We start from the raw sequence: 16,005 nt of genomic DNA on the forward strand, positions 1-16,005 counted from the left end.
TAGGGAAACCTTCAACAAGCATGAAAGGCCAGAGTGGGGATTGTGTAGGAGGATATGCTTTTTATTGACACAAAGTACCTTTGCAAGTATCCTACACTTATTACTAGAGCTCCTTTTTTTTTTTAAGAAAAAATGTATTTTGGAAAGAAAAAATTAAGAAAAATATCAAGCAGATAGAATCTACTGCTGGAACGAAAGCACTTAGATTCATGGCTTTCTGTTCATGCACAGATGTTAATATTGGATGAAAGCATTCCCGGCTTGCTCTGTTAACTGGGTAACAGGAACAAGAGCTGGGTAAAGATGAGTTAGCTGATAATGAAACTATTTATTCATTGGTTTTGGAACTACTATAGTGTGTGTTGTTTAACCTCTTATTGTCACATCTGAATACCTTTCACCATAAAACTGTAGCAATAAATTAGTCCCTAATGTCAGCTCAGCTCAGGCTTGACCCAAGCTTATTAAAATCCTTTGAATTCAGCAGATTTTGACACAGGCCCACAAAATATGTATACTTGCTTGATACCTCTAGGAAATCACGTGAACACTGGATGCTGTCTTCCAAGCTGAAAGCATGGAAAAAGAGAGAAATCGTGTGATTCATGGGAGCTCGTAGAATGGTAGAACAGTCCATATTATTGGGGTGATGACCAGGCCAGCCAGGGCTCTTCAGGTAACCAAAGGGCTGGTTATACTCTCTGCTGCAGCCTTGAGACAGAAAACCAGAAACATGTAATTGCTTCTCACTGTATGCAATAAACAAAGAGAATGGTAGGTAGATTTTTTAGACATTTCTTCAAGCTTACCTGTAGCTTGATAGGTAAATCTGACTCCATTATTAATCATATATTCATCTGATTTGAAAGTCACGATGGCTGTGCGATCGTAAGAATAAAATTCAGGGACTGGAAAAGTTTCAGTGCCACAGAATCTATGGACCGATCCTTGGCTGTGCTGGAATTCAATACATGTCACAAGTTACTTAATGATATAATTCAGTTTTCTACTTACTGAACTTGAGGTGAATAAATGTCGTGATTTAACCCCAGCCAGCAGCTAAGCACCACGCAGCCAATCACTCACTTCCCCCCCACCCAGTGGGATGGGGGAGAGAAGCGGGAGGAAAAAGGTAAAACTCATGGGTTGAGGTAAGAACAGTTTAGTAGAACAGAAAGGAAGAAATTAATAATGCTAATAATAACAATAATAAAATGACAATACTAGTAAAAGGATTGGAATATACAAAACAAGCGATGCCCAATGCAATTGCTCACCACTTGCCAACCAATGCCCAGTTAGTTCCTGAGCAGCAATCCCCCCAGGCGAACTCCCCCCAGTTTATATACTGGGCATGACATCACATGGTATGGAATACTCCGTTGGGCAGTTTGGGTCAGCTGCCCTGGCTGTGTCTCCTCCCAACTTCTTGTGCCCCTCCAGCCTTCTTGCTGGCTGGGCATGAGAAGCTGAAAAATTGGTGACTTCTTAGTCTAAACACTACTTAGCAACAACTGAAAACATCAGTGTGTTATCGATAAACATTCTTCTCATACTGAACCCAAAACATAACTCTATACTAGCTACTAGGAAGAAAATTAACTCTATCCCAGCCGAAACAAGGACAATAAATCTCTCAACACTTTCTATACCAGTTATGCAATGCATTTTAAAGTTCTCATGGAAATCACTTAATAATGTCTCAACATTTTATTTGTTATAAATTGTTTATTACATCTTCCCTCAATTATTGTAAGAAACAAACCAAATGTAACAGGTATTTTCATGCCAAAATAAGAAACAATGAAAGAAGGTTTAGAATAATATAAAACAAGGGACATAAACAAGATTTTTTTTTCTGGTTCTCTTTACAAACCCTCTTCTTGGCACGAATATTCATTTTTATTACGGTTCCTGGATGGGAGGAAGTACAATTAGTTATGAAAACTTGCTGTTGGGCAGTATTTTCTGGGTGTTGAGTTTGGCAGCTCTGTTACTTGGTGCAACTGTGAAAAATTGCGTAACACTTACCAGGTCTAATTCAATGTGTGTATAGCATGCTTCCATGAGGTCTATGTACCAATTAGTTAACACACCTTAAGTGGGGCACAGTCCATAATGCTTTGGATATGCCCCTCACATAGAATCATCAATTAATCTATTACCAAATGGTGAGTTTCTTCTCTCTTTACAAAGAGTGAAGGGAGCTGAATGTGAATGGGGAATGGTATCATCTGTAAATTTCTTACTGTTGGTGAATCCTGGAGCTCTAGGTAGTTCTGAGAACAGTCCTGGCCTGAATGGAGGTGGAAGGCCTCAACCACCACCCTGACTTGCTGATGCGGGGGGGCATCAATGACCCAAGTACAGAGAGTAAATGGTGGATATTCATTCGGGAAGTTAGGAGATGTTGCAGTCAGGGATGTAGAAGTTGCATTATATATTCCTCCACATGGTCCTGTGTTAAAACAGTAATAAATGCATCATAGAGTGGAAACCTTTCCAACTGGCAAAGAATACTTATTGAGCAAAATTACACTGGACAATAGACTTTTATATTTACCTGTGAGTCTCTAGAAGAAAAAAACCTTAAGTAAAACACATGCTAATGCTGTGTCAATGTATGTTATAAAACTCAAATAAATATTTGTTCCCTATAACATCAGCGTATTTGTTAACGGTCTGTGAATGTTCCTGTTTTGCACTCCAGACTGACAGCCATCCCACAACCAGCCAAGACCAAAGAGAATTGCACTAGAGTCTAGCAGTGCTGCTTTTAGCTTGCTTATAGATGCTGTGCTAAGGATTCTTTTCCCCTTCCTGACCCCTATATCTAGAACAAAATTTGATGATTTATTATTTAAACATGTATTTCCACAAAAGAGTCACAACAATGTACATGCATACATATATATGTATACTTACGATCCACTGTGGTGTAGGTAGCATTGAAACCCTCCCTTTCCACAGAATTGTCTGTGATAAATTTCACAGTCAAGGAATTATGGGTAGAAAGAAAAGGAGCTGGCACTGTAGATCCACAGAATGTGCCAGCTAAATTGGCATTTTCATTATTGCCATCATAAAGCTGAAAGAAGAAATGTATATAAGCCACTAATAGTTCAGGTGCAACAAACAAATAAATAGAATAAAATTCTCTGACCCCTCCTGACATTACAATTTCTTTTACTTGAAAGCACTGTACGTGCTCTTGTGCTTTAACAGGATGTTCTTGATGACTATAATTATTCACTGCCATATTAACTAATTCTGTTGGACAGTGTAAATCTCATTATGGAGCATTCTGGTCCTGTCTTAGCAAATCTATCAAAAGTTTATTCTATTTTAATTTGGCATTCTGGTTTCTTTTTTTATATGTAATCTCAAAGCGCTTTTCAGTGAGAAAGGTTGATTTTATTCACCAAAATGTAAAATTAATTCCTAGTTTCACTGAGCATCTCTAATGCTCAACAGGATCTATAACAGTCCTTGGTGGATCTTCTTCAGCAGCATTCTGCTAGCCTATGTTTCGTATGCTCTTCTCCAAGAAAATGGCTTTCACAGGTGAGCATTGAGCATCAAGACTTATTTATTCAAAATTTTGTAAATTAAAGTCTTTTCAAGTAATTGTGTATGATAATGAATCTGCAAGTTTACTTTCAAAGTGCTTGAGTTTTGTTTTGTTTCTATTCTGTGAAATAAATAATCTTTTATATAAGAGGTCTAAGACCAAAACTGTGTCCCCATAACAATGTTAAAACTCTTACTGGTTTCCAAAAAGGCAGGATGTCATCTGGAGTAGTAATCTAACCCAATGAAAAAAGTTTTAATTATATTAAGCAATTTAATTTCTTCATAAGACCATTTTCTATTAATTAAGTTTTAGCCTCATGGAGACGATAGTGGATTGTATCTGACTGATACTTTCTTGTTAAAATACACAGCTATCTTACTTTGACGTAATCGTATCGGCAAGTCTGAGCAGACTGTGGTTCAAGCATGAATGAATTGAAGGTGAGGTTGACCAGTTTGTTTACAGGTGCAGTTATGATCCATACACAGTCCAGATTTTTCTCATATCTTCTGGTCACATTGGAGACTGGAGATCCAAATGTATAAGCTGAATTTGTCAAGTAACCACCACAGCCGTTCTGAGGTCCTGTTGAAGAAGCAGAAGCTTTTCAAAAGCAATTCCTGGCATTTATTTAATCTTCAACTCTTTAACGCAATCCAGCAGCTTTTTTCTGTGCTACAGAATTTTACTGTCCTGTCTCACAAGGAATATCTGAATGATTAAAAGGCTTTCAACACAAATAGCATTAGATAGATACAAATCACAATTAGATTTAGTAGAGTGAATTAGGAAAGACTCATGTCTTCTCTTGAATGTAAAATGAGTATCCATTTTGAAAATGTAGCAACAGATTTTTTAAAAGGGACTGTAAGAAGACAGGGGACAGAAATTAAATAGAAGAATGGTGGTTAGAAGGCCTTCTAATGTAATTCTTACCTGCTAGTAAGAATATTTGGACAGTAGGGGGCACTGGGTTGTTGACTTTGAAAATCTGGTTAAAAATTAAGTTGCTCATTTTGGCAATATGACCTCGTTCTGGGGGATTGAATTCAGCAGCCTGACGCTGGGACCCAGACTCATATTCAGGAATCTAGCTAAAAGGGACTTACTCCTGGAAGTGTTTTGCTTGGTGGGAACTTAAAACCTCTCTGAAAAGCAGGCTGCTTTTCATTTGGGTCTCCAGACAGAGCTAAGTCCCTTACTGTACTTGCATGCTGTGAAAATTCGAACCCTGTAATGTTTTCAGTCACATTGAAACAAATTACTTTTGGACAAAAGCAGTTATTAGAAGATCAGAACCCTTTTATTGCATCTAATTACAAACAAGCAAAAAATACAGACCATCTGAAGGGATTGTTTTTTTACTTATCTCCCCCCCCCACCCCGTAGTTTGATTTCCAGAGGTTGGACTGGGCTAGTAAATCTGAACAATTTATTTACTTTATGCTTCCTTCCCCAGTCTCTGTGAGGTCTCCTGGCCACTTATTTAACTCAGGAATTCAAATTAAGTGTGGTTCACACTCTTGAGTCTGAGAAAAAGTTTTTGTAAACTGCACAGAGCAAAGTGGTAACTGCAAGGAGCCTGTTGTCTCCCACAGTGTATCATTTTAGGAGAATTAGATAATAAATGAAGCTACAGCTGTGGCTAAGCAACGTGAATGGAGTTTCAGAACTTCATCTGCATGTGTAAAATATGCCTGTCTGGCTGACTTACAGTGACTTAACCTTGACACACTGATATATTTCCAGGCATATAAAACTGCACCCTACTTGAGCTACAGTATCACGAAAGATCACTCTGGTGAAAGATCAGCATCCAAGTATCAGGATTGCATCAGTAACACAGGACTGGAGAGAACCCTGTCTTGCAAGACTGTAATGGTTAAACCGGAGTGACTAAGGCTAAATGTCATCCTGCTCTACTAACCAAAGCCGGAAAAACCCCACCCTAAAAAGAAGTTTGCTTAAACCCAAAATCTTAACAACATGAGACTTAAGCTTTTGCTATAGCTAAAAATGAACAGAAGAAACTTATTACAAAGTGAAAAAGTCAGGAATTAATAGATTCTAGTCCAGTTTCGTGGGCTGTTAATGAAGTCGGAAACTTGGAAAAGTGTTAGCATTCATTCGAACGCTGCTGCAGAAGCTGACAACAAACAGTGGGGAAAATGCGAGCAATAAATCACGTTCTTACAGTCTAGGAAGGAGGGAAATGTCAGACAAGAGGGTGCCTGGGCCGTAAGAGTGCAGTTTCGCTATATTTTTCTCTGGGTTCACCCTTTTGCATGATTTATTCGGTCTCCCTGAAACAATCTTGTTGGAGCTGTTTCCTGCTCGGCATTTTGGACACCATCTACTAAACATAACATTAAACATATAATCATTAGGCATAGATCATAGATTGCAGCCCTGCAATATTGAATCTGGAGTGATATACAGGTCAGACACCTTACAAAGCTCCCCTTCACCCTTTTTAGTGTTAAGAGTTGCAGAGAAGCCAGTCAGACCATTGCAACAGGAGTCAGGGAATTGCCACAGAGCCATGCAACAGGAAGGCTGTCAGTGCTGTTGGACTGTCCTTTTCTTGGATATTAAATGTCTGGATGTTTGCAATGGTGCACTTCACTGCTAGCTGTGCAGCTCTAAAGACAGCTCAGATGACAAAAAATACCGATGTGGGTAAGCTATGTTTGTACAGCTCATAAAATGGACCTGACAGAGAGAGAAATAGGCCAAATCCTCATCATCAGAAAATTGATTCTAGCTAGTATAGCCAGTAAGAGCATCTAAGGGAGATAAATAACTAAAAGTATGATTTACAGTTAATAAAGATGAGGTTTCATCATTAGTTTTCACAATGCTTAGCCCTCTCAGCCGGGGTTGAGTCAGCTGCTTACAGGACAGTACATTATGGCTAGACTGGAAGCCAACCAGATATCAAGTAGCACTGCATCAAGTCAAATAAAGAGCAGCCCTTGTTGAAAAATCTATCCAACTTGGTGCTTTTCAGTACTGATCATCTGATTGCAGCCACTAAAAGTTACCGAATAGTGAAGTTGTGTAGATCCAGGGAACACCCACAAGTAAATGAAGAACCAAGTGCTTAACAGGAGGGAACTCACACTAAGAGAAAAACTATTGCACTGCATTTTAGCCAGGACACAACCCATTGTTTTAAAAATCAGCACCATTTCTGAACAGAAGGACAAATAGTAGCCATCTGGCCTGCTGGTGATCATTGATGGAATGATACTCATCACTGGCTAACACAGCCAGAAAAAATTGTAGCCAAAATTTAGGCAAAATCTGGAACTGAGATGTCTGTTAATTTGTAGAACAGACTGTTAGATATTAAAAGGTAAACTTGATAAAAAGAATAAGAAATGTAACTTATAGAACAATTTGCATATGAGCAGATGGACTGACTACATGGCTTACTGTGTTTTTCAGTCTCTGGTTTCTTATTTAAAATAAAAATCATAAGGTCATCATAAATCTGATTGCAATCTTGTCCCTCTCATAAACAGCTTGCCAGAGAATACAAATTATCAGAATAACTAGGGCACACACTGTCATCACTAATTGCTTTTGGTGGGAAGCATTAACGAAACTAAAAGGCTGAAGGACCATTCAGAAAAGAAAGAATTGCAGGTCCCCTATGGCAAATAAAAATAATTACAGCAGAGAGCAAGCACATGTTTCTCTGTTAAGAGTTACATCCTCTAGATAGGGTATGAAGATGAAGACGAATCTTTGAAGCTGCCTGCCTTTGAAGCACAGCCAGGTGTAAGATTCATTTATATGGGTATGGATGCAATGAAAAGGAGCCTACTGAGTAGTTTTAAATCTATCAGAAACAACTAAACCAATGACATTTCAAAACACAACGATCTAATTTTGCTGCCCTTCCCTTACTAAATGAGCATAACAAACATCTACCAGAAGGCAGCAAAGTTCAAAGAACTGTTCTAGTTCTGCCTGAACAGTAATGAAAATCCTCTTCCAGATTTCTGAATCACATTTGGTCCCACCTAGAAGCATGCTTGGGAACTGTAAACTACTCTCTGATCTGAACTAAAAATCAGAATAAGCAAGGATTAACTCTGCCAAGACTAATGCTTCTTTCCTGATGGGTCTTATTTCCAGTGCAGAGGAATGGCTGGACTAATTGTGGCTGTAATTATTAGCTTATAGCTTGTTTGGATCATGGCTCAGAAGGATATAGGGCTGGAGGGAGGAATCGTACTGTCGCGCTTTGTCTCGTGGCTGGTACTGAAGGTTGGTAAACGTTCGCAAGCTGAGCTGAGCTGTTCCCGTGTTTGGCAATCACTGTACAGACATTGAGACTTTGTGTGGAAGCAGGACCCTGGCAGTAGTGGCAGCCCTGACCACAGTGCCTGCAACGTTTGAGGAGGACACTCTGAAAGCACAGGACTCTTTTTAGTCCTCAGCCTAGTCTTTACACAGAAAGGGTTTCTGACTGGTTTGATGGCCTGGCAAGGGTTCCAGCAGCGACATTTAGGACTGCAAATCCCCAGTCTCCTGCTTTAGCAGGATTTCACAAATGCAGTCAGATGAAGTTCATATTCTTAAGTTTTTAGACTATTGGCTGATCCCACATATGACAGTCCAGACATACTCTTTGCCAAGCCTGCCCTAGTTCTGCAAAACTGTCATGTATGTACCATCCTATCTATCTCCTTGATGTTTGTCTGGGCAGATATGCAGACTGGCCTCATTCTAATACTTTCTAATACTGCATTAGCATACTTGTTGGCATCACAGCCACCCAGGCCTTTGCAGATCTCTTGTGATATGAATCAGAAATGTCTCCTCACCCTTTGTTTGCATGCACCGGAGTACAGATTTTCAGCTGAAGCAATCATTGACTTTAGTGAAGCTAAGACAGCTCATGCCAGCAGAGTTTGCCAACAGTTGTGGGAAGTGCCTTTAATCTGAATACCCCATTGGCTTTTAACTGTTTAGTCACCTACAATGTTTAATCGCTGTGTATGAAAACTATTTTTCACCTCATTTTTTCAGATCAGTCAGAAATTTCATATTTAAAAGTCTACCACTTTTCCTATCTATCCAGTTCAAATATGCAAACAATTTCTATTTATTATGCTTTGGGAGAAGAAATGTCACAGACATTAAATAACTGACATTTCTGAGAGGCATTTGTAGACTATCCCTTAGCTCAACGGTGGTATTCTTTTCAGAGATATTGAAGAAATGTATTTCAACACTGCAAGTGCTTTCTAAATTTAGTCAGATTTCAAGCCCAAAATTTTTAGCCCAAGAATACATTTGGAAACAGTCCAGGAATTGTGACTTATGAACATATATTCTGAGCTTGTTATAGATGTTCTTATTTTCATAGACTATAATAAGATTAAGAAAAGATATTATTAGCCACGACTTATTCATTATTTTAACAGATTAAGCTAATCATAGTTAAGCTATGACAGCGTACTGAATCTGAAGTGTGTAATATTAACGTGTAATGTATTTGGTAAAAAATTGTGTGAACCAAAAGCCCTAAGAAATTTTTGCAAAAAGTCTTGTGAGTTTCAAGCAATTTGCTTCTCAGTTAGACCCTCTGCAGTACCAAGCTCTAAGTCTAGGTTGGGTATCTTGAGATACACTCCTGGAAACTGGTCCTAATGGGCTGTGATATCTCTGCCAGGCACTGCTGCTTTTCCAAAGGCATGAGAAGATCTAACAGCATTCACATGCCACAGTCAAGGACACATTCTTCTAAGATTTGTTGTTGTTGGAGGGAAAAAAATTTGCAGGAAAGCTGAGATTCAGCTGTGCTGAGTCCTTTCCCACCTAACAGTCCATAACTGCTGTTGTCAGTACAGGTGCCTGGTGCCACCTACAGCAGGTGCTAACATTATTTACATAAATCAGTGCAATGAATTACTTCTGGTTGTGTAAGACTTTAGAAATGACTCACAAAAAAAAACCCCTAACCTTGACATATGCAATAGAATAACCAAACCATTCTTTTACACCTTATATTGCCTATTCAGAACTGGGGGGGGAGGGTCAGCAATTCTGAACAACCCCAAAAAACTCTGCAGCAACTGCACATGCTGAGCACTGCTGAAAATCTGTACCTAGAAACTGAATACAGTGAGCCAAGTTTTCAGTTTGCAGGGCAGAAGTGGACTTAGAACTATATTAAGCAAATTTTTTTGTTCATAAAATAAAATAGCATAAAAATGCTGTGAAAATTCTACTGGATCCATTTTTTAATAGTACACTTTAATTTCATTAGGGGAGAGCATAACAGTAAATCCATTGGTGATAGACACTTAGTGTACTGTATTCCAAACAGGAAACAAGTAATTCAATATCCAGCTAATAGGGAAGACAAGATACCTCCGGGTGATTTATCAGGTAAGTTACAGATCATTTTGTCAGAAAGAAAAGCATATAGATTATCATCTATTTCTATTATATGCATACTAGATTATTTATGTCAATTACCTATGAATGCTTTTTTCTGGGATATCAGAGAAGGTTCCTTTTTCCAGCTATTTTTCTTCTAAACTCTACTCGCTTAATTTTTTTTTCCTGTGTAAAATGATTAATATTCATTCAATAGAAATGTTCATTCAAATAAAAAGGACGGAGGGGTCCTTGAGGGAAAAACTGGAAAAACTCAGGACAATGCAAAGGACAGGGTGTTTGAGGACTTCACATTCCAACAGCCTAATGGTTGCCAAAGGTTTTGGAGGCATTTCTTCTGCCTTAGAGCCTACAACATTAGTTTTCTCATTGTTGCCACACTATTCTTCTTGCCTGTCTATATCCATCTGGTTTTCCTTGTCCTGTGTTTAAACTAAAATCTCTTTGTGACAGCAGATTGTTGCTTTATTCTGCCCGTGCAGTCCCTAGCGCAGTGGAATCCTGGCCCATGAGTTCATAAGCCCCAAGGTAATGCAAACAAGGGATGACATTGGTATTAATGCAGTACACCATACTGCTCTTTCACAAAGTATAAATGTGAATTTCTCCTGCATGTTCACAAGAGATAGTATAATAAAGGGGAGGGGAAAGAGCTGGCTACAGCTTGAAGTCAAGCAGCATTTAGAGCTGTAGAGAAAAAGCAGGAAATCTTCCTGCCCTCCTCCATCCTGCCTTCCCCAGTGTCCCAACTCCATTTCGGTTTTGCCTGTATTGTGTGAAGACAGCTCAGGAAGAGCTTTCTGACTCAACCCACTTATCTAACCATGTGTAACACTTTGCTTCTTGTAAATTCATATGGCTTCCTCAGACAGCCCCCATGAGCAGACCTGCCTTTCAGAAAACCCCTAGATCCTTCTTCAATGGTTTAGAATGTGATATGTTTTTCATTACCGAGACAATGGAGCTATGTACGCGAGCACAGAGAGCTGCCAAGGAGAAATGATGTGCTGTTAATAAGGTCACAGCTACATCTCCCGACAGGGGTTGCTGACTCTTTAAAAACAAGAAAAAACCCCAAACCCTTATATATCTTCTCAGCCTTTGTATCATAAGCCTCAGAGGGATCACAAATTGGGGTGAGAGGGTCACCCCACTGCTGGATGGGAATAGGCAGAAGCTCCATTTATCACCAAAGTACAAAGTGCCTGCTATCACAGCAGGAATGGCAGAGGTATGTGCAGGCTCTGTCCCTGCCAGCCAGGGTCAGCGGAAAAGCTCAGGTCTCCCCTTAGAGCTGGAGAGATAATCAGGAGATCTTTGGCCGAGTCACAAGCTCAGTACACGCAGACCTCATTCTTTGGGGAGAGATCTTAGCTTTTGTTCCTTCACAGAGATCTCATGTAACCAAATGCCTTAAGCTGGTATTGATTTATCTCTTCTCATCCTTTTATTATTGCCTAGAGGAACACACGCTCACTGTGGAAAGGAGGTATAATCTCATTTTACAGACTGAAAACAAAGGCAGAAAAAAGGTCAGTGGTTACTAAAGTAAGAGTCGTCTGTCTTTCCACTAATCTAACACTTGCAGCAGTCTGGGATCTTCCAGTCACCCCAGTTCACCAGCTCAGCCTGAGAGCACGTCCAGTGATTCCAAAGATAAGGCCAGTAAGTGCCAAACTTAGCAGCAGAGATAGTGAAAATATAAACCCACCAAACTCCACCAACAAGGGCCATATTTTCCCCTGCCTCAAATGCACCATATCACAGAGTCGGTTGTGACAAAGGATGCTGGTTGTGAAATGTGCACTTAATCTATTGCACAGCGTGTGGAGTAGCAAGGTGAAAGAAGACATTTGACAAAAAAGGTGAGATGTTGCTGTACTGCCAAATTAATACTATTTCATACTTCCTGTTAGTCTCCCTTTTCTGACTAGTGGGGGAACCTTCAATATTCTAGTGGGTGCAGGATCAGTGATGCAAGCAAATTGTTTTAATTAAAACAGAGCATGTTTTTCTACAGAAATTTCAGGGTTTAACTCTTGGAATGCCTGGTTACTGTCAGTCTTGCTAGGCTTCTGTGAGTTTCCCACTTCATCTTCTCTCTTTCCTCCCACCACAATGGTTATCAGATGGACTCCCTACTAATAAAATTCACAAGAGAGAAAGAATAGATAACACTAGATTTTGGCTGTACCCCTGAGAGAACCCTGATCAGGAAAGAAATTGTAAGAGCTTGTAAGGAAAAGAAATAGTTTAGTTTGCTACAAACGAGTGTACTGTTTCTGCTTGCTTCTTTCTGATACATAATCAGGGTCACTCACAACTAAATAAAGAGCAATAATTACGTTATCAGTTGTGCTTCCCTAGGGTAACTAGAGAATAATGCACTCATTGCCATCCAACAGAGAATGAGGCTTCTTGTTTCTCTTCAGATACCATCTTCCTTATAAGAGATTTATCATTATTAATTGTCATCTGATTGCATTTGGACTCTTATAAAACCACATGGGGTTTATCTTTTGACAGACATGAGGGAACTTCTTTAAAGCACCTTTTAGAATAACAGGCTTTTAGATCTTCATGGTTTTATTCTCTTTCATTTGAAGCAGAATCTCAGACCTCATAGTACAAAGATGTGTCACAGATTTTCCTGGCTCTATTTTTTAGACAAGTCAAACTGGGAACGTTTATAGGAATGTGACTCATGTTTTCCTTTTATAACATACTTTTCTACTTTTTGGCCATTTTGTACTAGCATGGGGCTGTCAGGATCCTTCCTAAGGACTATGTGGTTTAGTCCTTGTGGATTGCTTCCCACAGTGGAGAAAGAAGACCTACCATTAAGCATCTCACCATCATGGGCTCTTCGTCACACAACCCATATCTCTGCATGGCCATCTTTTCCAACTTGCAAATCCATTGCTACTCAGTAACTCCTGCAACATGACAACCTCCCTTTCCTTGGGATCCTGCAGAAATGTGCCTCCACAACTTAGCCTAATAGATGTCAAAGTTTATTCATAAAAGGCTTCTCCTCACTCTAGGAAATTATCAGGCATGGTACTGACTTGAAGAACTTGGCTTGTGTTCTGTTGTGTGCTTAAGCAGAATTTCTGGCAAGTTGCACAAATAAATCCAAAGTCAGTGGCTAAAAAAAATTGACTATATGCCAACAAGAAGAGCAAGAGCTTGGGGAGTTCCTGATGATCTCACCCTGGAAGCATGAACCCTGGCTGCAGGGGATCTCTGACAACAGATACCTAATGCTTTCAAGACAGCAGCATGTGAAGAAACATTATGTTACTTGAAATAACAGTCCACAAAAGTGGTCTTAAAGATTCTTGCAGCAATTACTTAGAGTGAAGCAAAGGAAGAGTTAATAATAGTGATGACCATGAGGTTCTGTGGGAATGTTTTTCTTGGCAAAGCCTGTAGAACCAGTTATTTTCCTTATCTGTAAATACTTTCTCAGACTGTATCAAATGAGAAAGTCCCTGGCTAGGGGTTGGGAGGGGATTCAATGACTCAGCAGAAGGCTATGTTTGTTCTGCCACAAAGGCCTTTCATTCTGAACTGTCTGAGTACCAGCCTTGTAGACTAGACAATTACTTCTTTCTAGATCACAAAAACTATTGAGTTAATTACCCGGGAAACTAGTAGCAATGACATGAAATCAATTTACATGTAATAATTTGTTGCTTGTCATTTCTAAACAATTCAGATGTTACAAGAAGGTAAAAAATTCCTTTTACACCTTGAGCTTAAAAATAGACTACTGGGCTTAAACCTTTTTTTAAGGCAATAATCAAGTTTTGCCCCTGACTCTTGTGTCCATCAAAACATTTAACATCCAGTGCCTTCTCACTATGATCCTATTTATGTTATGGCCAGTTAACCAGACTGATCCACAAAATCAGCAGAGATCAGCACAATGGTACCTGGGGGGGAACGTCAGTCTTAACTGGTCTTAACACTTTAGTTTTTAAAAAGGTGAGCAGTGAACTACAAGAAAATGGAAATGGAGGACTGATGGAAAGGAGGCATCTTTAGGGCACCACCAACCCTTGACTACAAAGGAAGGAGTTATCACGTATTGCCAGATTTCCTTCAAAAGAGAGGCCTTTGCGTGCCGCTAGGCCTTCAGTCACCCAAGAAATGCTTGTGCCTTTCAGAGAGTCAGGGAAAGATTAGCAAAGAATAAAAGGAATCTGTTCAGAATCAGAGCTGGAATGCAGGGATTCCATAAGCCTAGTATTTACCTTAGTTCACTCAATTCTGACAAAATCAGAAACATTTTCCTGCTTCCAGCACCCCTAGTGAGTGAGACCGTAACCACTCCTCACCAAAGGAAATTACTTACCAGCAGATTCTTGGGGTTATGAATCTGATAATAATCTTACCTAAGGTCTCCCTAAAAGATGCTTTCCATCCCCTGCCTGCTCCAAAGAAGTCAGTGTTAAACACCAGGAACAAGTTATTACTGGAGCTCTTAATATTCGGAGGCAGTTCTGAGCCACAGAATTTCCCAAGGAGAGGAGCATGGGTGTCTGAGCCGTCATATACAGCCACATAATCTTTGTAGCAGGAGGGAGATATTTCAAGCTGGAAGCTGTTGAATCTGTAAAATACACATGGAGCTTTAGGTATCACACTTTCATTTCTATTCTTGTGTTATGTGTGTTTTCAGTGCTTAAGGAAAGGTCCAAGTAATAGCAATAGCCAAAGCCATACACAGACAGATACCACAAAACATTTCAAGGCACAAGCAAGCAGAACTATTAACTGCATGGCAAAACATTCCAGCCAACCAGCCTCAAAGAAATAGTGACCCTCACCTGCTGGGCCACTTGCAAGGCAAGCTGTCAGCACACCTCAGCTTTCTGTGAAGCAGCAGATCTCCCCCGTGCAAACATACCCGCTCTCACTTCTGCAAATTGCTCAGCCTGCAAGTTCCTTGGGCACATGAGGGGTGTATAAAATGCAAGCTCAGAGTGCAGACCAGCTGGGTCTTCCGCTTAGTTGGGAAATGTTCTCTTAATTCACAATCAGCATATATGTTACAGAAGAATGTGTCCATCTTTTAATTTCTCAGTGGAAAGGTATTGCAGCAGCCATATCCCTCTTTTAGGCAAGACAGCACCCACTCAGAAGTATATTCTTTCTGGGTGGGTATTATTACTTAGGCTGTAAAGTGATTCCAATTCTAAATTCTAATTCTAAAATAATTCTTTTTTTTCTTATATCAACTCACAGGAGTCTCATAACTCCTCAAAGGCTGACAGCATTCAACTGAAAGCATGAGCTGCATTTTTACAATTTCTTAGTCCTCTTGGTAACCAAAGTGGGAAGTTAAAATTGTGGTGATGTTTTGCACATAACAAGTTACAGAGGAAGATGTAAGGGAGCCTGAGGTTGATAAAGGTGGCTTCAGTAGCCATTTCTCATTTTAGTTCAGCTTTCCCCTTGGAAGAGGAAAGACAGAGAGAAAATTGTCAATAATTGCTGTCTTTAAGTGGAATCAGAGACCCCTCTGTCCCCTTGATGACAAGGTCAACTTGGATTACATACTTGAGCACCACTACTTTGCCGTATCCAACTGTGATGTAGTATGAGCAGTTCATGTTGTTGTGATAATCAAGAACTGAATGGGCTGGACTGCTGATAACACCAACAGAGCCATTGAAAATGCCACCACAAGCTGTAGGGGAAACAGAAAAAAGAGTGATTAGTGTCTGAATACTAGCTTGGTCCTAATTCTCATATTTCTTGCAGGAGTTTAGCCATAAGGAAAGAGAAGCCCTTGATCAATTAGGAGCAGTCTTCACTGTCATGCCTAGAACTGTTAAATGTGGAGCTGTCTATAAGGTTGTGCTCTGCAGTGGAAGGCTAGACAGTATCGAAGTAACAGGTTGTTACTAGTCCAACCAAATGGCAATGGCTCCGTGTTTGTGCAGTAAAAGGCTGAGCCTCATTTCAAGTGTGCTGCAGTAGGACCAGGGAGCAGTGGGATG

The 16,005-nt window shown here is 39.8% G+C and overlaps 1 protein-coding gene across 1 annotated transcript in view; it reads right to left on the reverse strand.

Annotated features, from left to right (window-relative positions):
* The window catches only part of CUBN (cubilin), a 149,024-nt gene that overhangs the window by 3,479 nt on the left and 129,540 nt on the right, over positions 1-16,005 (reverse strand). Inside the window, exons 58-64 of the mRNA XM_049798757.1 lie at positions 15,563-15,692; positions 14,395-14,612; positions 3,954-4,159; positions 2,926-3,088; positions 2,250-2,458; positions 810-957; positions 530-711 (exon numbers count right to left, since the gene is read on the reverse strand). Coding sequence (XP_049654714.1) covers positions 530-711; positions 810-957; positions 2,250-2,458; positions 2,926-3,088; positions 3,954-4,159; positions 14,395-14,612; positions 15,563-15,692 — 1,256 coding nt within the window. The remainder of the gene's footprint in view (positions 1-529; positions 712-809; positions 958-2,249; positions 2,459-2,925; positions 3,089-3,953; positions 4,160-14,394; positions 14,613-15,562; positions 15,693-16,005) is intronic.

This window comes from Accipiter gentilis, chromosome 4, assembly GCF_929443795.1.
Source record: "Accipiter gentilis chromosome 4, bAccGen1.1, whole genome shotgun sequence".
Lineage (NCBI taxonomy): Eukaryota > Metazoa > Chordata > Aves > Accipitriformes > Accipitridae > Astur > Astur gentilis.